Genomic DNA, 23,426 nt, shown 5'->3' on the forward strand with positions numbered 1-23,426 from the left:
CTAGGGCACGGCTTAGGAAGGCAGTGAACTCATATCCACTGTGTCTAGGGCACGGCTTAGGAAGGCAGTGAACTCATATCCACTGTGTCTAGGGCACGGCTTAGGAAGGCAGTGAACTAATACCTACTGTGTCTAGGGCACAGCTTAAGAAGGCAGTGAACTCATATCCACTGTGTCTAGGGCACAGCTTAAGAAGGCAGTGAACTCATACCCACCGTGTCTAGGGCACAGCTTTGGAAGGCGGGGCCCAGTCCTCTCCTGTCGTTATCATTAATGCAGCAGCATTGAAAAAGGTTGAATGTCCTATAGCTTTTCATTGCACTGTTATACTGAAGACAGAGACAGAGAACAGAACGAACGAACGAACGAAATTTTATTTCACAAGTGTAAGGGAAAGCACAACTGCTTTTTTACATCCGGCCCTCTGGGCGGGGGGGGGGGGGAGGGGTGGTGGTGGTGGTAAGAAAAATACATGCACAAAAGCAAATTCTTCAAGAAAAAAAAATCAGAGACAGACAGACAGTGAGAGAGAGAGAGGGAGAGGGAGAGAGAGAGAGAGAGGGAGAGAGAGAGAGGGAGGGAGAGAGAGGGAGAGAGAGAGAGAGGGGGGGAGAGAGAGTGACAGGGAGAGGGAGAGAGAGAGAGGGGGGGAGAGAGAGAGAGAGAACGACTGGGAACAGCATGACACTGGGAACACGTGTGTATAAGTGCAGTTCATTTTCCCCACCCAGTATCATTTGAAAACACGCAAGCGTGCGCTCACACACATGCACACGCGACACACACTCACGTACACGCGCTCACACAAAGGCACTCGCACGCACGCACACACACACACACACACACACACACACGCACATACTCCACCTCCCCAAAGCCCAGCCAGTGGGCCTCACTTGTGAACACACACATGACTGCCAGTGTAGTGTATTTGTCTAGCCCAGATTTTTTCCCCTCGTGAACTTGACCCTCAAGTCTGTTAGAAAACACACACACACACACACATACATACAAACGAACACACACATACACGCACGCACGCCCGTACACGCACATACACGTGCGCGCGCGTACAAACACACACAGCCCCCCCCCCCTCCTCCGTCCCAACTCTCCCTAACACGGTGTCTGTATGTATATATATATATATATATATATATATATATATATATATATATATATATATATATATATATATAAATATACAGACCTCCCGACCTGTGTTCGTTCAGAAATGGAGGGGTGTGGAGGAAGGGGAGGGGGTGTCTGTGGCCGTTGATGTCTATGTAGTTCGCTGTCATCCCTCCCTTCACGGCCACTGAGCACACCACACACACACTGTCACAGCTGAGCAGCACAGCCAGGCCTAAGTTTCCGCCAGTTTGTGTCAACTGTCGGGGGAAAAAACAGAAGGGTGAATATTTATTGAGACGTATCGGACAGTTTGTGTGTGTGTGTGTGGTGACAAATGAAGGTGTCACAGTACTTACTGGTGGTTTTCTTAGCGCGCGCGCACGTGTATGTTCTGTTATGGTGTGCGTGTGCGTGTATGTGTGTGTGTGTGTGCGTGCGTATGCATGTTGCTTGAGTGTACGCGCGTTCATGTAAGCGCGCGCGCGTGTATGTGTGTGTGTGTGTGTGTGCGTGCGTACGTGTATGCGTGCGTGCTTACTTGAGTGTACGTGCGTGCATGTACGTGCGTGAGGTCGCGCGCGTATACGTATGTATGTTAGTTTTTGTGTGCGTGCGTGCGTGCGTGTGAGTGAGTATGTTTGTGTGTGTGTGTTTGCGTGCGTGCGCGCGCGCGTGTGTGTGTGAGTGTGTGTGTGTGTGTGTGTGTGTGAGTGTGTGTGTGTGTGTGTGTGTGTGTGAGTACTCGCACACGCATGCATTTATTAGCGCAGCCATCTCAAGAAAAGGAAAAAAAGAAAAGGAAAAAAAGAAAAGAAAAAAAAAACGTCCCCTGTCTTCCTTGTATTGCCAGGGGCTTTTCTCAAACAACAGTGCAGTGCACAATGTGTTAAAAAAATGCTGCGATAGCTATCTGCCGTTTGAACGTCTACAATGTAACAATACCGATTTGAAAAAGATAGCTCAACATCTCTCTCTCTCTCTCTCTCACACACACACACACACACACACACGTATACGTATACATAGACCACACACATACAAGCACACACACACGGGCATTCACCCATACATACAAACATACTGGGTCTCACGCGCACTCACACACGCAACAGAGTTGTTTCTGTGTGAAATAAAATGGCAGATTTTCACATATGCACATCCCCAAACACGCGCGCGCGCCGCACGCAAACACACACACACATACATACAAACATACTGGGTCCCACGCGCACTCACACACGCAACAGAGTTGTTTGTGTGTGAAATAAAATGGCAGATTTTCACATATGCACATCCCCAAACACACACGCGCACACAAACATTGCACACTGGTGTAACTAAAGAAAACGAGGAAAAGAAAGGGGAAACTCTCTCTCTCTCTCTCTCTCTCTCTCTCTCTCTCTCTCTCTGTCAACCACAGGCAGGCACGCCCATCTGACTTGAATCCCTCTAATCATCTCCACCCCCCACTTCGTAAAAAAGAAAAAAGAGAAAAACGCCTTCTCGGTCACACACACACACACACACACTAACACACGCACACACACTAACACACACACGTACTAACACACACACACACACACTGACGCGCGCACACACACACACACACACACACACACACACACACACACACACGTATTAACACACACACACTGACGCGCGCACAAACACACTAACGTGCACACATACTAACGCACGCGCGCGCGCACACACACACACACACACACACACACAGCGCACACTTAACGTAGGCAAAGTATCAAAAACACCAACGACAACTTCAACTTTTCACAAGGAGTACTCTCACAAACACTACAACACGACTTTGAAACCACTCACTCACCTGAGCACAAAACTTATAATCCTCTCTTCGTGCACCAGGTGCGTGCTTGTGAGTATCCCACAGGTGTGTGTTGAGTGCTCTTGTGAGCAGCCACCGCACAAGAGGACAGTCAAGTACACAGGAGACAGACAACGCAAGTCTAACGCCGCGCCATCTTATGCCCCCGCTCTTTTCAGATCGACTTTCGCCCTTGTCCTTGCGGGAGGAAATGTATGGCCAACCATGAGCGTTGAAAGGAGGTAAGTGTGATTATCACACTAAATTCTGAAAAAGAAACAGTAGGTTCAGAATAGTTTTTCGATGTAAAAAAAAACAAAAACAAAAAAAACTTTTCAGTAAAAATAGTTGTAAAAAAAAAATGTTCATTCCTTGCACTTCCACAAGCAAGCAACAGCCTCTTCTGCTGATTTATGAATGAAAATATAGCAGCAGTAGTAATATTAGTAAAACAATGACAAAACAAGCTGTGAATTTCACAAGACTTAACAAGTAAATGTTATCCAATTTTATTAATCAAAATAAGAAAATTCTGTTACGGAAAACAAGACTTCACAAGTAAATGTTATCCAATTTTTATGAATCAAAATATGAAAATTACTTTACAAGTGAAACAACCAATCTGGTTCTGTATATCAGAAGTCGCTCACCTGATATGCATGAAACAGCTGGTAAATAACAAAAGCCGCACTGCTTTCTCATTCCCATTTCTAACACCAAGATATTCACAGACATCCAGCCGACTTGTCGGCTGCTGAGTACTGTTCGACCAGTTCCTGTTCGGTTTTCACGTGAATTCTGCTGCAGCTATACACATGGCATCCCTGCATAATGTGTGTGCGTGTGTTCCTTCTTTAGTTTAGCGTCTTTTCACTATCAGTGATATTAGACCCTGACCAAACTATACCAAGCTGTGTCTGTGTGTGTGTGTGTGTGTGTGTGTGTGTGTGTGTGTGTGTGTGTCTGTGTGTCTGTGTGTGTGTGTGTTGACAGAAACGTAAAACGAAAAAAGACAGACAGACAGACAGACCGTGAGAGAAAGACCAACACAAGTGCAGAGACAATGTGCATGTGATCCGAACAATCATTAAGGGTACTTAAAGCGGTTCCAGTTTTGAGCAAAAGAGCAGAGGTTATTCCCCTTCCTTCCCCCATCATCACCCCCTCCCCCCCCCCCCCCCCCGCCCCCCGCGGCCCCCTCCCCCCCCCCCCCCCCCCCGGCCTCCCCTCCTCCCCCCGAAAACGGGAATAGAAAAAAGAAAAAAAAAAGGCTTCCCACCCATGTCACGAGTGCTCTTGACCTTTACAGTGGGGGTAACTTTCTCTCACCCCTCTCTGTCTGTCTGTCTGTCTGTCCCAGTCTCTGTCTCTCTCTCTGTCTCTGTCTCTCTCTCTCTCTCTCAAGATTTATACTTGGTATTTCTGATACAGCAGTACACTATCACCGATACAGGACACATTGTGCAACTGATCTGATGTGCAAACTTTGAAGCGAGGGAGAAGAAAATGAAATGCATTTCGTTCTAAGTTGCCCTGCCCTGCATAACTTGTGAACTAAGTATATACCAACTAGATTTTTATAAATTTCACAGTCAGCTCAGATTCGCGTTACTCATGGCTTCTAGGCCCGACGAAGAGAACATTGGTAATGTGTCTATCTATTTGTTTAAAGCATTCAGACTGCGATCGACTCTGATGTCTTAGAATTATAAAACAAAGTATGTTTCTTGTTGACATGACCGCGTATTATCTGTTGTTTTTGTTATAAGTTCATTTGTTTGCACCCCTTCACGAGAGGAGGCAATGGCCTATACTTGAATAAATTATCCCCCTCACCCCACCCCACCCCACCCCCACCCCCGCCCCCCTTCTTCGATTTACGTGTTGTGAGCTACTGTTTGGTTGACGTCATATAAAACCACCTTGCAGCGAACGAGGAGAGGACAGACGAAATCACCTTACACAGATCGGACAAATTTTTGTCCCCGTATTAATACCCCATTGTGGAGTTGAATTGCTTGCGCGCATTCTGGCATTCAGCGTGCGCAAATGGAGTATTAAAGAGTTCTGGGCATGTGTTTTGAGGTGTGTGTACGTTTATGGCATGGCAGCCCTTGTAGGATTTGCTGGAACCAAATATACTGATCTGAGTTTTTGTTGTTGTTGTTGTTGTTGTTGTTGTTATTTTTAAGAGAAAAAAAAAAAGATAGATCCGACATAGCATTATTTCTATCAACATGGAACCGAACTTGTGGCTCCAGTTAGTCAAGACCATCCATGGACTGTGGAAACACGGAAAAAAATCGAATTCGGGAAACAGTTTGTGGTGTAGGCATTGGCAGAAAGGTTGTATTGCATGGCATTGGATTATATTGTATTGCATTGCATTGGATTATATTGTATTGCATTGGATTGGATTATATTGTATTGCATTGGATTATATTGCATTGCATTGGATTATATTGTATTGCATTGCATTATGTTGTATTGCATTGCATTGGATTATGTTGTATTGCATTGCATTATATTGTATTGCATTGGATTATGTTGTATTGCATTGGATTGGATTATATTGTATTGCATTGAATTGGATTATATTGTATTACATTGGATTATGTTGTATTGCATTGGATTATATTGTATTGCATTGGATTATGTTGTGTTGCATTGCACTGGATTGGATTATATTGTATTGCATTGGATTATGTTGTGTTGCATTGCACTGGATTATATTGCATTGCACTGCACTGGATTATATTGTATTGCATTGCACTGTGTTGCACTGCTGTGCGTTGCGTTGTATCGTATCGTATTGTTTTACTTTGTAACACAACAAATTTCTCTCTGTAAAATTAGGTATACGATCCCCAGGGAGAGCGCGTCGCCACAGTCCAGCGCCACCCACTGTTTCCTTGCCTGCAAGTGTATTTATTCATTTTGCAGTCATTGTGGATTTCTGCACCAAGTTTTGCCACAGACAACTCACTGGTCGTTATCAGTTCTGTACCGGGCACACAGAGACATAGTGAAGAAAACATGTCTCAAGTGTTTCCTAACAGCTCTGATTCTATCAGTGGCATGTATCACACCATTTGTTTGGTTTTTTGTGCATAACGTGTTCCGGCTATGGTGGTGATCAATCGACATATATGTAACAAGAGAGGAAGGCCTTCAAGACTCACTTGTGATACACTAACAAAAAAATTTTTCATTTAATTGTTAAACTGTGTTCTGTATTTGTTATTATAAAGCTTCGGGTTTAAAAAATATTTATAATTTTGTTTAAATAAGGCCTGATCGCAGATTCAAACCCAGCATGTTCGGGTGGGAAGAAATTGTCTTACTCATTGCACTATTACGGATCCATGAAAGACGTTCAAAAATTTACATTAAAGCATGCTTTTTTAAGGGCGATAAATCGATTGCGGTATTCCAAGTGATAACACTGTTTAAATCATATCATTTTGGTGTATCTCGGGCATTAAACAATTTCTTAAAGGGCAATTAAGAATTCTTGAAAGTCCCCGGTAAAAGAGACGTGGCTATCGCCGCAATCACACTGCAACATTTAGCCGTTTTCTCTGGATATGGATCGATGTACAATTTTAGTTACACCCGCCGGGAAAGTACGGCACAGTCGATTCAATTTCTCTTGTATGTTCATTCTAGTTAACTGAGTATCCGCTTTAAAAGATCCATATGCAGTAAACACGTCGATAATGTAGTCTGTGTCACTGTATGTGTTCTGTCCAGAATTTGTATTTCTTTCCATTTAATTGCGAACAAGAAAATGGAGGTCACGCCATCACTCACTAAGCATCGCCAACACTACTGCAACTGGGATGTGGTTTTATTTTGTTTTCGGAATCCTGGAAATGGCCTCAACGAAATAAACGGTTAATGATACAGGAAACACGGCTTAATTCGGGAGACTTACAAAACTCTTATTGGTATGACTGTGATGATTTTTTTCCCTATGATTTTTAAGCCAAAGTTGGTATTGACGGACAAAGTATTTCCAGAGAAGATGGCAATGTTAAAGTTTACCACACACACACACACACACACACACAGACAACCGAACAACGGGTTAAAACATAGACTCACTCTGTTTACACAAGTGAGTCAAAAATCAGAAACATGTACAATATAGCCTCTCCTCGTATAACTTTATATTTTAAACATTTGTGGCATTTTTGACAGAGATGAATGTGCGTGTGTGTGTTTGTGTGTGCGTGAATGTGTGTGTGCTTATGTGTGAATGTGTGCATAGTTGTGTACATGCGTGTGTGTATGTATGCGTGTGTGCTTACGTGTTGGTACGCATGGGTGAGTGTGCATGTGTGAGTGGGTGTATGTGTATGTGTGCATGTGCGCTTGTGTGTATTTGCATGTGCATTTGGGTGTGTGTGTGTGTGTGTGTGTGCGTTTGCGTGCGTGCGAGTGTGTGTGTGTGTGTGTGTCTGTGTGTGTGCGCGCGTGTGACCGTGTCTGCGCGCGCATCGTTCTCTCTCTCTCTCTCTCTTTCACTTTCACAAACACACACACAAGACCAACCAATATCTGTCACACACACACACACACACACACACACCATAAAACCAGGGAGTATCCAAGACAGAAAAAGTTGACCAAAAAACAATGATTTATTGTTGATTCCTCCGTGGTGTGAAGTGCACTACAGACACAAGATATGGACACGTTGGTTTTGCCAAGCAAGCAAACAGAGATCGGCCACACCGCCAAAAACACACACCACCAAATCAAGCAACGCTTCTGGAAAAAATAAATCACAACTTCCAAGAGTAGCTGGATGGCTGGGGTGGGGGGGTAAATAACAAAAGAGAGAAAAAAATCCAAAAGAGCAACAACGCCGTTAATAATATAGCCTATTACTGAATGAAAACATCGTTAAAAGTGACAGTCTTTGATAAATATATGATTAATATAGACCTATACAAGTTCGATATGTGTATATATACGTATATACAAAACTTGGAAACAGTAGACAAAAACATGCTGATAATACTGATCAGGCTAAAAGAAAAGGTGTATCTGATGATGTAGGTGAAAACACGACAAACAGTACACCACACCAAACGACCCTGGACTGGGAAACGGGCCTCTAGCAGTCCCAATGTCTTGTGCAAAGCCGTCATGTTGGAGGGGTACAGGGGGGGAAAGATGTGGTTGGAAGTAACAGCAGGAACGTTATGTTTCATACACTCCACCCCACACACGACTGACTGACCGCTACAGTCCGGTTTCAAGATTCCATAGGAAAAACAAAATGTAAAATGTAAGTCGTCTCATCAAATCGATCAAAACTATTAACGTGGATTCAATATGTTTTCAGATTCACAGGAGTGGGAAGAAGGATATTTCCTAGGTGTTTAGGAAAACCCGCTGTAAAAACTTGTCCCAACTTTTTTTGGCGATCTATTTTGCGTGGTCGTTATGAGGTGTGAATCAATTATATCGTGGACTTACGTTTTACGCATCTTTCTATGTGCTGGGTCTTCTTCAACGTGTGACCGTGAGGAGACAGTGACGGTCAACTGGCATCCACATTACACAACAGTTTTCCTGTCATCCAGTACCACTCAGGAAGATGAGTACTGACACATACAACATCCCGTCGGTCATGACAACGCCAATGTCTTACTGAAAATACTGCTCAAGTCTTACAGGACGGAACTTTTATCACAGCAATGCTCACGTCTTAGTTCTGAGAGAGGAAACGTTAGGAAAAAACAATCTCGTTAGGAAACTTTGGTTAAAAAACAACAACAGAAACTGAACGAAAGATATAATATATGAATATACATTTAAAAACAACAACACAACTTTGCGCCGCTTGTGAAAATAATACTGCTGGGACCCATCAACAGAGAATACTGGCCACAGAGCATTTCTATCATGTTAGTGGACCGTATGTCAGGTTTTAGGTTTTCATTGACTGGCATTGAAAATGACCTTATTCTGGGGGTTTTTCTGCAGGAAAACGACAGGCTGGGGTAAAGCAGCAAAATGTAGAGAACAAAACAACAGAAGAAACGAGGACAACATCACCAACACAACAACACGGTAAAACACCCACACACTCCATTTCTCTCTCCCCCTTATCACCCATGTGCCAACAGACACTCACAACTTACACACACATAACAGGAGGTTCTCACTCACACCTGGCAAGTCTGCAGTCTTTCAGAATGATGCCGGCACCTTCTTCTGGTTTCTGATGCTGCTTGAGTAACGATTAGAACCAGCATCTGAGCAGAGAAGGCGCCCAGGAGACAGACTTGGGATTGCTAACAGATGGACTGACAAGCTGCGGTGGAGGGGAATGGTGGCTGTGGAACAAAAGCCTTTCTCAGGGTGGTATGACAATGACTTTCTCTTCAGTATCGAAAACGAAAGGCTGGAACCTCAGTATCATGCATGTCTTCTCGGCACAGTCACTCTGCTTTCTTTCCGCCAGGCATGCTGCTGGTGCTGGTGGTGCATGAAGAGGGGGGGAAAACCGGCCAGAAATAATGGGACCATCCATCCACCCACAGAGACAGCAAGAGCTGTGATGGACAGCTCAGGACAGCCAGTCCACGCTGACTGCACGACCAGCCAGCCAATCACAGCAGGACAACCACAGACACCACAACCAATCAGGACGAGACAGCACAACGAAAAGCGATGACAGAAAGGACAAGTCACAGACAAAGACACAAGGCTACAGACAGACAGGACGATCAACACGATGTGTGTGGACCTAAAAGGGCAACAAGAAAACCACCAACACAAGGACAAGAGACAGCAGTGTAAAAAGAGCCAGGGGGTGGGGGTCGGCAGGACCGTCTCTAGCAGGTGGGCATCTGGAAGATAGGCCCCACCTTGGGGTCCATGGGGAAGCCTTTGCGCATGCCCATGCAGAAGGCGGAGTCGATGCGCAGCGAGTTCTCCTTGACGGCGATGTCGTGCTCCAGCGTGGCCTTGGTCTTCATCAGGCGGGCCAGGCTCAGCTCCGAGGACTTGAGGCGCTCCTTCAGCAGGCGGACTGACTCCCGGATCTCCGCCACCTCGCGCTGCAGACTGTGGACACACACGTCACCGTCATTGTCACATTCTACTCATAATGATAATAATGATAGTGATAACAACAAAACTACTACTACTACTAATGATAATATTAATGTGCAGACTGTGCACATACACACACACATAAGAATGATAATCATCATCATAATATGTTGTATTTATATGGCGGAAACTGCCAATTATAATGAAACAATGCACACACAGTAACATGTAATTGCACACAACACACACACACACTAACACACACACACTAACACACACAAAGACCAAAACCACCACGGCATTTTAGTGCAATGGAAAACATCATCAGCAGAAGAGTGGAGGTAGAGGAAACAGGTCCAGACAAAGTTCCAGTCCAGACGGACACACAAGACAGATAATCAACAGAACACACAACCAAACCAAAACATGTCAACGTTCACACACGGCTTCTCGTAGCGCAGAAATATACGTCCCTGACGCTTTCAAAACTGGTGATATAATGAAAACTTCCACAATGAAAATCCTGTGTGGGAGCTTCTATCTGACGCTAGGATCATCTGCTACGAAAAAGAGTTGTTTCCCTTGGCCACCTCTGGGGGGTGGTGGGTGGGGGGGGGGTGCCCAGAAGCCAAGATGAGCACGGCAACAAGAACAGACATCAGATATCCCTGTCTCTGTCTGCATGTGTGTGGCAATGCACAGTAAACTGATCAGAAATGTGCAGCATAACAGTCATCATCTCAACAGAGTCGTCAGAACCCAAGAGTTGTGTAAATGAGTCAAACCCCCCACCCTTATTTTTTTCCTGTTTTTTTCCCCCAGACATTGGACATTCCGTTTCCTACATGTTGAAGGTGGTGTGCGTTGACGGGGTTAATGAAGATGCTTCTGTTGGGTGTCCGTTTAGGTTTCAGACAACCTGACAGGGCTGTATTCTCATCACAATTATATTCCCGCGTCCACCAGACAGATGCAGACACCTGCAGTGTTGGTCAGGAAATTAGAGCAACACACCCAAAGACGCATCATCCGTGAAAGTCAGTGGAAGACCCTGGACTGTGTGGTCCCCTGTCTTCCCACGTGTAGCACACAGCACACAAAGCTGTGGGTAGGAGCCGGCCACGGGTGGAAAAGAACCCGACCTCTGATGGGCATCGACCCTGCATCCTCCCAACTGTCGATTCAAGATACTGACCAACTTTTCACCATGGCGGCCGGTCCCAACGGTTCAGTTTCACTGATCAGCAGCCAGACAAGATATGTTCATTTCAGGGATCCCCGTGGGGCCACATGGAAACGGTACATATTTCATGTAACTAATACAAATAGTAATCACGTCTGCTATGGCGCTCTATTTTTTGTTAACAAATAGCCACACGAACAGTGCAGTTAAGACATACATTTCTGAGCAAGAGGAAACAAGAAGAAAATAAGTAACATACAAGAGATACAGCATTATACAATGTATACACTGCCCTGGTTCAAGAGACAAGACCTATCTATCCCCCCACCCCCACTCCTCCCGCCCCACGCTCAAATCCCTGAAACATGGAAACCTAACAGGTACTGACGATTTCATGACGGGGTCGTTGCAGAGCTCCACGTTGATGCGGCGTGTCCTCTCATCCAGGCGGGTCTGGGCCACCTTCATGGGGTTCTCCTTGTCCTGGATGGCCTTGCGCAGCAGGTCGATGTTCCGCTCCATGTCGAAGATCTCCTGCATCGTCTGCACAAGGGACGGTGAAACGTCTGTAGTGTCTCATCGCTGTCGTCGTCAGCATAACTGTGATGAGAGTCAGGCGTTTATGTCATAACCATCATCGTTGTCGTCGTCGTCTTTGTCGTTGTAATCATCGCCATCATTAACACACACACACACACACACACACACACACACACCTACCTTCTGTAGGTGGGCCTGCAGTTTGTTCTTGGCGTCGTTGGTCTCGCGGATCCTGGTGTTGAAGGCGTTGTTGACGGCGTTGAAGTTGTTCCACATCTCGTTGGCGCACTGTCGCAGCGTGCTGTCGATCTCGCCGCGCAGACGCTCCGACGCGGCGCGTTCCTTCTGGGAGCGCGCGATGTTCTCCTGGGTGTAGCGGGCCCAGGACTCCGGGATGGTGATGCTGTGGGGGGAAGAGTGGGCTGGGCTAGGTCATTACAGGGACACTACTAATCATAATACATCATTTTTCTGTGGCGTGATATCCACTACCGATGCTGCTCAAAGCGCCTTACATCATCCAGTTCAATATAAACATGCCTTTAAAAACAACAACATTTCAATCGGTCTCTGTCAACAAAAAACATCCAGTGTGTTCATACAAATCAAAAAGCACATTTCAGAGATGAATCAGATTATAAAAGCTATCAAGTAAATAAGGCTTAGCTTAAAACAAAACGCGCCCACACACACACACACACACACACACAGGCATGAGAACACACACACACACACATCCCTCCCTCACAGACAGGCTGAGACACGCACACAGAGGTTGTTTTGTTGGCTGTGTTTCACTGACTCACTTACAATAGTGGCAGAGAAAGGGCGCATGGGAGTAGGTTGGTTGTTTGTTCGCTCATTTCGTTTATCGGATTTTTTCACTTCTTTCATCATTATTTGTGCATCTGTTCATATGTCTGTTTGTGCGTGTTTGACTGGGTTGTTTTAAAAAAAAAAATCTTAATAGCGATTTTATACCCTTAAAGGTTGTTTTTCTTTCTTTTCTTTCCCCGTACCTTCTTCATCAAGCAACATGTGTTGTTATATGAGCTCTTTGGCTACAGGGTCAGCGCTATATAATGCACACTGATATCATCATCATCACCATCATTATCATTATCATTAGGGTGAACGGGGAGACCTCTCTAATGACTGACGTGTTGATGTTCTCAATGCCCGGCACATAACCCACAGCAGCAGAACTGTTCCTCACCTGTTGTCATTATATTATCGTTATATATAATCATAGGCTTGTCATGCCAGTGCAGACTAACATAAGCTTACACTTACTTGGGCCAACAGCAAAGTGAGATCTGTGTGATCAATGGTTTCTCCATTGCAGTGGGAAGTCATTTACAGCTTAGTCTTTTGTGAAGGACTATGACTCTCAAACTAGGAGGCAAAATTGCACTGGCTCTTAGTGCTGCAGCCTTGTGGGCTAGTTGGCCTTTGGGGAACCATCCCAACACCGACTGTCCTAAATCCTTCTTGGCCGAGAGAGTGGGGATGTAAGTTGGACAAGACTCTCTCCACTACAATCCAGTTCTAGCCCAGATAGTCGGGACAGCAGATGCCTCCTCTGCTGTTGTGATGGTCACAGTCGGGCACGACTGACTATCATACAAACATTAAAAAACGTTATCATCCTAATGAGCATCAAAGCACTGACGTGTTGTCGACGTTCTCGATGCCCGGCACGTATCCCACACCAGCGGAGCTGTTCCTCAGCTGCTGCATGCGGTCATCCAGGCCCTGGGCGTGGTGCTTGTCCTTGGCGTCAATCTCCAGGGCGTGCTGGGCCGCGCGGTCCATCCTGCAGTGCGCGCGCGCGCGCACACACACACACACACACATGCATTTACACACATTCACACACACACATATAGAGTGCACTTTAGTATGAGGCATACGTAATCCAATGATCTCTCTCTCTCTCTCTCATTTTATTGTTCTACACACTGAACCGTAATACAGTTTTACTTATATTTTTGTTTGACTGAATATATGGACGTTCAGCGGCATTGCAATTCGATGTGTGTGTGTGTGTGTGTGTGTGTGTGTGTGTGTGTGTGTGTGTGTGTGTGTGTGTGTGTGTGTAAGAATAATGTTCACATACCCATCCATATGGGGCCTAGGCCTATACATGTATTATCCATCCATAATATCTCTCTCTCCCTGTCTCTCTCGCCGAGCGAGCGATCGTGAGCAGGCATCTGTACCTGACCACAGGCACAGAAACACATGAGTGTGCTTCAAATAGCTGACAGAATACAGATTCCCCTCGTCACATCTTCACCGTTTCCTTCTTTAATTGTTGATTTGCTCTCTCCCACTGCCCAACGTTTCCTACAACTGTCGTGTCAACAGTTTGTATAGCCCCAACTTCATTCATCTATTTCCCATGGGTGTTGTGTTACTTTCGCTTACTCTATCGTTGTGCTACAATGCATCCATTTGTTTCAATGGTTAAAAAAAAATTACCACACACACACACACACACACACACACACACACACACACACAAATGATGTAAGAATGTCGCACTGCATGTTGTAATCGTGTCAGTATCATGTAAATTTATTGCTATTTACGCTTGTATTATTTCTGTTGTTGTTGTTGTTGTTCTCGGTAGAATTTTTGTGTGTTTCTTGTAATTGTTTATTTCCATATTATCCTTTCCAGACCCCCACTTCCCCCATTTCTTCCTTTAAAAAAAAATAATTTTCTTCTTTTTTTTCTGAGGGCAGGATGTAAAAAAGCTGTATAAGCTTATTCTTTTACCCTCAATAAAGATCATTTTGAAATTGACTTGACTTCACACACATACACACACGCACACGCACACACGCACACACACACACACACACACACACACACACACACACACACACACACACACACACACAGAAGACACAAAAGAAAACCGGCACTGACTTGAGCTGCACGTAGGCCTTGTCGAGCACCTTCTTCATGCGGGCCTGGCACTTCTTGATGACGTCCACCTCCTTCACCAGGGACTTCTCCACGTCGTCGTTGACCAGGTCGATGCCCTGCCGCTTCTCCCGGTTCATCAGGCACTCCTCGGCGATGTGCAAGGGGTTGGCCGTGTCCGCCAGAGCCTTCTCGCACGTGCGCTTGTACTCCTACAGTGCCGCCCGCCCGCCGGGAGGGGAGGCAACAACGTCACAGCCAACAGCGTTAATGTCAGCTCGGAGATTTTAACAAGCAACAACCTTTTTGTTCTTTCAAGTCATCTACAAAGAAACTAAGATCTGGGGGGAAAAATACAAACATACGTATACTTTTTTTTTTTTCTTCTTCGGTCAAACATAACCGAGGTTTACCAAGACAACCGGAGCTGGGCTATACTCATCCAGGAACAGACGTTGGATTCGATAATGTATTCTTATTTTTTCCAAGACCAGTTTTCCTGATACCTGTGTGTGTGTGTGTGTGTGTGTGTGTGTGTGTGTGTGTGATTTCTGCTTCTGAATTTTTCTCCACTCAATAAATGAACAGTATATCTCATCCGTTGAAGAAGTGCATCTACTGAGTGTTTTTTATTCCAAATGTATACAATCTGCGTGGGTAGTTTCTGCAATCTCCCGCCCTCCCACCAACTAAAAAAAACAACAACAAAACAACAAGTCTAACCGTTAACATTCATTCAATGGTAAATAAAAGCTCAGAGAGAGACAGACAGACAAACAGAAAGAGACAGATACAGAGAGAGAATCTCGTGACAAATTATACCTTTATCATCTTTTCATTATTTACAATTTGTTCATATATCAGTCTGTTAATTGAATGTTAAAGACGCACTTTCTAATAATTCTAAATAAGCATCAAGACCTCGAAAAACACAATAATCAGAGGAAACTACAACTTTATTGTATCATTTAGCAGGCTTACTCTGCTTATGATAAAATCAGTGCTGGCTTCAATAAAATCACCATGGCAAACGTAATTGAATATAAACAAATAAATGTAAGTTAATGCTCGAAAAAAGTCCATAAATGGTCAGTATATGAAAGCGAAAATGTATAACTTGGTATGAAAGCAGGGTGAGGTAAATACGAGGGGGGTACAGTTAACATGGAAGAACAGAGCCACAGCGAAACATGGTCCTCAGTCCTCGGTCCTTAGTGGAGTGGAGTGGAGTGGAGTGTAGTGTAGTGCACTGGAGTGGAGTGGAGTGGAGTGGAGTGGAGTGTAATGTGTTGTACTGCACTGTTTTTGTACTGTATCACGCTGCATTGAACTGCATGGTATCGTATCGTATCGTGTTGCTTTTTCTCACGACAGATATCTCTACATGAAATTCGAGCTGCTCTCCTCAAGAATAACGCATCAGCCCAGAACTGCATCACCCGTTTTTGGTTTTTTGTTGTTTTGTTTTTCATTCCGCCTGTAAGTGTATTTGTTTTACTATCAAAGTGGATTTTTCCACAGGTTTTTACCTGGGACAACCTTTTGCTGCCGTGGGTTCTTTTACGTGCACTACGTGGAGTGGTGGCCTAGCGGTAACGCATCCATCTATGAAGCGAGAGAATCAGCGTGGGGGGTTCGAATCCCACAGTCGCCTGTATTTTCTCCCACTCCACTGGATCTTGAGTGGTGGTCTGGACGCAAGTCATTCGGGTGAGACGATAAACAGAGATATGCTGTGTTGCTAAGGAGGAATAGCATATTATGAATACCCACTATTGTTAACAATTATTATCATCACTGTCATCATCATCATCATCATTATTATAACACGTGCGTAAGGATACGCACCAGTGTGTGGGCCACAGTCAAACCTCTTTTTTTTCTTCTTTTCTCTTTCTTTTTTCTTTCTTTCTTTTTTTTTCTTTTTGTTTTTTTTTTTGGTTCACTGTCATTCTCATTTACCTTCAAGTTCTCAATTTCCGTGGCCATCGCATTGATTTCGCTGTTAAGCTCCGTCTTCCAGAACGAAATGTCATACACCCGCTCGCCTGAATCAGAGAAGAGAGAGACATGTGCATACAGCCCTCTGCCAACCAGACCCGATTTACGTTTTATTTGTTGTTGTTTTTTTGGGACTGTTTGCATTTTGTCGTCACAACTAACAACTGCCGTGATTAAAACGTTACTACAACTTCCACAATTGTGTGGCAACAGTTAAAGGTAGGGATACTTGAGAAATCCCCCACATCTTTACGACAGTAGGAAACTTGGTCATACCCGAAACACGGCAACGATAGCAGTCTGTCATATGTCACAACCTTTTTTCTTCTTTTTTTTTCCAAAATGTCATATCCAGAATGCACTGACGTTTTGGGTTTGTCTGTACTTAATTGAAGGCAAAAGGCTTTTATTCACATGGTCCAAACTGCCAGGTTATCATTTTTTTATTTTTTTTATTTTTTTTATTTATTTATTTATTTATTTATTTATTTATTTTTTTTTACAAATGATCATATATCGTGCACGTTCCAAACAAAAAATCAACTGTATGATTTTTTTTATATGTTTCTTTTTCAGAACAGCATACTGCAACCAAACAAATCAACTGTAGGATACTTTTTTTCCTAATCGTTATATCTTCTTCCTCTCTTCTCTTTCAGAAGGAAATTTCTGTGTTCATTCCTTTTCAATTTTTTTTCACAACTTTCCTTTTTCCTAGCACACACGACTAACAAATCCTATTTTTGTTGGTTTGTTTCAGTTAGTTTCACTTTCGCTGTTTTGACATTCAACAAGAGGCGGGTCTGGCTGGCACAGCAGCAAAGCTGAAGACAGGTATCTGAAAGACAAGAGGATCAGGATTAAGATCAAATTCCGCAGACCCGAAAAAAAAAAAGAGACAAATTCTCACCGAAGGGGGGGAAAAATGTACTTGAAACTTTTGTCATTGCGTAAATTCATTGGCCTGAATTTCACACGAGACTTTTTCTTTCACACACTGGAACGAAACTGTTGACTTCGTGAGCAAATTTCGCATACATTCTTCGCATGCGAATTTGGGGTCATTTCTTTCGGGTCAGTGGAATACAGTGCAGACAGAACCCCCCGAAGAAGAAGAAGAAGGCAAGAAGCACCAGTGCACAGGCTACAGTATCCCTGACGTACTACCATCACAACTACGTCAGGGCTAAACTGGAATACATAGGAAGCCAGCGACAGGGACAGGAAACGGAAACGGTGCGGATGGTGGCAGCAGGAAGTGACGTCAGCAGTACCTTCAAGTTGTTCATCTCGTTCTCCATGGCGCCAATTTCGGAGTTCAGCTCACCCTTCCAAAATGCAATGTCAGTCACTCTCTCGCCTAACACACAACAACGCCAGCAAAACAAATATTATTGGGTGAGGAAGCAAATCTCTTGTCTTTCTTTTTTCTTTTCTTTTTTTTTTGGGGGGGGGGGGAGCGGAAGGGGATAATTCCTTATTGTCGTATCCTAAATTCAGGGACCTATTACGACAATATTCGTGCATAGTTATAGCGACATTACCATTTGTATATAATAATTACTGTAACTCACTTTCAGTGCTTTTGGAATCTATTTTGGAGGATCACTGTACTTAATTTTGAAATTTTCGCTGCACTAATGTGAAGCCAGATCATGCCAGATCCACAAAATAATCTGCAACGGTGCATTCATTCAATCTGTGTCAATCACACAGAGAGTAGGGCTTTCCATTTTTAATTATTTTCGGTTCGCATTGGCGAGGGATGGTATCAGGCGAACCTAGAAACGGGGTAGAAGAGAGAAAACATTGTTCCAATGAATGTGTCAGTATAATGAATACTTCCAATTGTTCCAAAGCTTAGTAGCAGTAGCAGCAATAGCATCAGTGATAGTAGTAATAGTAGCAGTAATTATAAAAACAAGATCATAAATGAAGAATTGGCGAGATTCCGATTAAATGTACAAGTCAGCAAACTAACATCAATGCAATAATCACGTATTCTCATAACTGTATAAATAATTATAAGTATGTCTTTGCTGAATAATGTCTGATGTGAATGGTATTCTTCAATGTGATTTAGGACGTATCACTTTTCCAGCGTTTTCTATTTTGTACAGACAGAAAAAAAACACCACACCACATAACACTTGAACATCAACTTCACACACACACACACACACACACACACACACACCTCTTTCGTTCCCCAAACTAGAGCACTGACACGTACACATTATTAGTTATATCGTCCACCGCACGCATACAACCTTCACCCTCAAAAGATAAATGAATAAACTTCCGCCTGAAATCGACATCACCCACCCCCACCTCCCAACCTAAAGCACAACCCCTGTTCTAAACCCACCACGCAGTCACGTCATATGACACCTCACCCTCCCTCCCTCTGCTGCTGACGTAGCTACGTACCCAAGCGTTTGGTGACGTCATTCTGTCGGTTACGTGTACGGGCGTCCGTCTCTTTGACGGCCCTCCAGGCGTCGGCGCGCAGACGTTCGGCGAAGGATCGCTCCTTGTCGGACAGCGAGTAGTTCATGGAGTTGGACAGGCTCCAGTCATTGGGGTTGTAGCGGGAGTACACTGTGCGCCTGCACGTCAAACAGTGGACACCGGGACTGAGGTGAAAATGGCTCACTTCACACTTAGGGTGGGCACGGAGAGTTATGACTGGGCTTTATGTGTCCTGCCGTTGTTTGGGCTGATAATGATAATGATAATAACGATGATAATAATGCTAATAATAACAGTATGTCTATATTGCGCTGCTTTAAAAACTCTTAAAGTACTTTACACTAACACATCAGAAAGACACAAAGTGCGCAAACACACACACATACACACACCCACACGTGCGCGCGCGCTGCACATACTAACACGCATACACAAGCATGCACATACCAACACACACGCATGAAGTATTTCTTCGAGGTTTTTTGTTTGTTTGTTTTTGTTGTTTTTTTTTTTTTTCCATTGGCGACTTTACCGAGTCAGAGCAATGACTGGTCGCCACTGGAAAGCATGTTGCTAAAATCTTCATGTTAAATGTCTAATGCCTTTCCCCAGGACACAACGCCAGGAGAAACTGTTATCAGTGGTGACCTCAGGATCAGAAGTCCTACCCCTAACCGTGTCAACCACGGCGCCTTTTTCATTAACTGTCCGATCACAGACAGACCAGTTCCCAACACAGCAGGGGAGAAAACTGAATATATTTGCCACAAGGCGAAAGAATGAGAATCGATTTGCTTCCCCTGTGTGACCATAGCAACAACGATCCTTGCCCGAGTCGGGTTGTAAATGGGGGTTTGGTTTGGGGGCTGAAGATTTCTGTTTGAGGTCACGGTAGCCTATAGATAAGGGTTCCATGAACTGAGTTTGGTTTTTATCTCTTTCTTTTCCTTTTTTTTTCTTTTTCACGCACACACTTGAGACGAATGTGTTCGTATCTCAACAGCTATCAGCCAACACTGCTCCAGGCAGGAAAGATTTCAGGAATACCTGTACTTTCCGTTGCAAAATCCCTTGCAGATATAACATTTGTTTTACGTATGACTGTGTTTATGTCCTGATTAGTATGTTTTGTTGTTGTTTTTTAAATTCTCTGAAATGAAAAACTGACATAATGGTCAACGTGAGAGCCATGACCTTTGTTAATGTGCATGAATATGACTGTTGCCTATTCTTTTCTAGGTTTTGTTGTTGTTGCTGTTGTTGTTGTGTTTGTTTTTTTCGGCTTCTAGGTGACCAATATTCACAGGGTTTTTTTCTCCAGTCCTGATCAAATCTTTTTGTGGTCGGCTGGTCAGAAAGCAACAAAGCTAAATATAAACAAACACTCAAATGGCAGGTCAGTCTGAAGTAGTTAGGGGCGTGGTCCAGGTCCATGGACTTAGATTAAAATAGAATAGAGAAGAATGGGATAGAAACACAACACAACATAACGCAGCCTATCACTCACATGGCGGAGTGGAAGTTTACTTAGTTACGGGCACGACACATGTCCGTGAACTTACAACACAAACAATACAATACAATACAACACAGAAAACACAGCACAACGCATCACTCACATGGCGGGGTTGAAGTAGTTACGGGCGTGGCCCAGGTCCATGGACTTGCCGTAGGATCCCAGGTGACGGGAGATGGTCTTGTCCGTCACGTAGGGCAAGATCTTGGACATCTCAGGGGTCATGGGGGTGGCACTGCGCGTGCGCACCACGGCGGGAGAATCGAAGTAGGCCATCCTGAAAAACAAAAACAAAACACATCAGTGCCCCAGTTAGGACTGACCCACTACACCCTCCTGAAGCAACCTACACCTTCACCAAACCAACACCCTAGCACTGAACAACTTGCTTTCAAGGGACTCAGCCAACAGGTCGATGTACTCTACAACTCCCGGTTAGTAACAACCTTTCTTTTAACTTCACTTTTCCGTAACTGGTGGACTGGTGGCTAGACTTTCCAGTGAAGTGCGTGCACTCAGCGAAGATAAAAGAACCCACGGCAACAAGAGTTGTTCCAGGCTAAATTCCATTTCCATGTACATAAATAAATACAGGAAAACAGAAAAGAGAAACAGTAGTTTTGTTTGCTTGATTTTTTTCTTCTTTTTTAATAAATTGTGTTGTCATGTTTCTTTTAACTTCAAAACGCCGTACAAATTACATTATTTCATAAGTATCAACTTCTGTCACGGTCAACAGCCTTGAAGGCGACTACAAAAGCCTTTTACAAACATTGACCGTCTTTCCGCCGTTGTTTCCCTGCCTCAGTCTGCTCTTACACGCTGAAGCTGACGATCAAACTAAAAAAATAAAAATTAAAAAAATTTAAAAAAACCTACGTCTGTTAATTCCTGCTTACGATAAACTTATCCGATAACGTACAATTTACGTTCATTTCAAAACACTGTGTCAAATCCAGCGTATAACTAATCTATTGTCTGATAACTGATAATGAAACGTAACTAAGTTTCAAAACTTGCGTCAGCTCCAGCTTCAAGCAACCTCACAATGCTTTGAAGAGTGTTATCATGCACTGTAGAAAGGCGTGCTGGATTTTTTTTTTTTTTTTTTTTTTAATGTGTCGTCACACGGTAATATCTCAATGAAACTGACAGATGTACACGTACCCAGCGTGTGTGTGTGTGTGTGTGTGTGTGTGTGTGTGTGTGTGTGTGTGTGTGTGTGCGCTTGCGCGTGTTTGGTTTTGTGTGTGTGTGTGTGTGTGTGTGTGTGTGTGCGCGCGCGCGCGCGAGGGCGCCAGCGTGTTAACCTTCTATTTTACGTGTTTCCGCTTTAATTGATATTAGAAACGCGTGCGTACGCGCGCGCGCGCGTGTGTGTGTGTATGTGTGTGTGTGTGTGTGTGCGCGCGCGTCCAGTATTATCATTACACAACATTCTGACTTTCCGCGCCTGAACAAGGTACACCACACGCACCACCACCACCACCCCTCCCCCTCTTTCTACTCCCGTCACAGAGAGAAAAAAAAAAGTTGATCAACAACTGCTGAGCCGTCACACACGTCAACGTAATCCTCTCCCCCCTCCTTCCTGGCCACACAGAAAGTCGCTGATAAAATACACTCCCTTCTCTTCCAACCCCCAATGGCACGTTACAGCAAATGGTTCGCGTCAAAAGGAAGGAGCAATCTCTTTTTCCAGTATGACTTCCGCCTAACCCCGGTGTCATCTACCGCAAACGTTTAGCGTCAAAAGGTGGGGAACACTCCATTTTTCTGACAGCCTTCCGCAGACAACACCGCCCACTTGGAGCGATGTTGGTGACCCGTGTTTAAACCCCGAGTGGAGTTTAACGCACTCTAATCAGGGTTTGAATGCAGGTCACAAACCCGCTAGTGGCTGGCAATCATAGTAGGCGGACCTGACGATCTCTCGAACAAGACGCGGCGCAGGCCTTGAAATGTCGACAGAGCAACAAGTCAATGCGAGATCTATCCAGTCAGCTCGGTTGTGGGTCAGAGAACCAATTAGTGGGTTCTGTGTCAGTGCTGCGCGCCGCGCGAAGCTTCCGATACAAGTCTTGTGTGCGTGTGCGCGTGTGTGTGTGTGTGTGCGAGAGAGAGACAGAGACAGAGACAGAGAAATAAAGGTTTTTGTCTTCTGTCAACGTGGGGAAGCTTTTTACTTGTGCAGAACCCGACGGTTTGACCTGCCGTTTGTGACAAGCTTCATTTGTTCATCATACAGAAACCCAAAGCCTCCAGACTTCACACTCATGGGACACACAGATTCACACGCGCACTAACATGTAGAATCAATGTCAATTCTTCATATCACACTTGCACACACACAAACAAGCAATTAAGTGCGCGTTCGCGCGCTCACGCATATAGAGACACAATCACCTCTCCACAGAGACAGAGAGAGAGGTGACATTAATAAACGCTATACATCAACCGTTCTTCTTCGGTTTGAACAACAAAAGTGCTCGTATGACAGCCAATAATAACCATACTGCAGCTTTCCTTCAATCGAGCTGCTACCGCTCCCCAGTCCCTCCATCCCCACCCCTTCAACCCCCCGCCCCCCAACCCCCTCGTCGGTCCCCAAACCCTCCACCCCCTCCAACCTCCCCCCCCCCCATACAAACACACACCCTCCCTTCCCCCCTCCCCGTGTTCTTCGTGGCCTGTCTTGGAGTTTTGCAGGACATGTCTCTGAACAGACCAGT

At 44.5% G+C, this 23,426-nt stretch overlaps 2 protein-coding genes across 4 annotated transcripts in view; both read right to left on the minus strand.

Moving 5' to 3' along the window:
- Positions 1–3,179, minus strand: part of LOC143301220 (rab11 family-interacting protein 5-like) — a 55,544-nt gene extending 52,365 nt beyond the window's left edge. The window contains exon 1 of the mRNA XM_076615349.1: positions 2,978–3,179. The gene's annotated coding sequence lies outside the window, so the exon portion shown is untranslated. The remainder of the gene's footprint in view (positions 1–2,977) is intronic.
- Positions 3,180–7,598: 4,419 nt separating this feature from the next.
- The window catches only part of LOC143300987 (tektin-3-like), a 31,073-nt gene continuing 15,245 nt past the window's right edge, over positions 7,599–23,426 (minus strand). For 2 of the 3 annotated variants that reach the window (XM_076614957.1, XM_076614960.1), the window contains exons 2-9: positions 20,798–20,971; positions 19,137–19,315; positions 16,668–16,753; positions 14,709–14,917; positions 13,444–13,587; positions 11,952–12,174; positions 11,620–11,774; positions 7,599–10,060 (exon numbers count right to left, since the gene is read on the minus strand). In XM_076614957.1, coding sequence (XP_076471072.1) covers positions 9,829–10,060; positions 11,620–11,774; positions 11,952–12,174; positions 13,444–13,587; positions 14,709–14,917; positions 16,668–16,753; positions 19,137–19,315; positions 20,798–20,970 — 1,401 coding nt within the window. In that variant the 5' untranslated portion in view covers position 20,971 and the 3' untranslated portion in view covers positions 7,599–9,828. Of the gene's footprint in view, positions 10,061–11,619; positions 11,775–11,951; positions 12,175–13,443; positions 13,588–14,708; positions 14,918–16,667; positions 16,754–17,980; positions 18,067–19,136; positions 19,316–20,797; positions 20,972–23,426 lie in introns of all 3 variants that reach the window. The other variant, XM_076614958.1, reaches the window with a different exon arrangement.

Source organism: Babylonia areolata, chromosome 27 (genome assembly GCF_041734735.1).
Source record: "Babylonia areolata isolate BAREFJ2019XMU chromosome 27, ASM4173473v1, whole genome shotgun sequence".
NCBI lineage: Eukaryota > Metazoa > Mollusca > Gastropoda > Neogastropoda > Buccinidae > Babylonia > Babylonia areolata.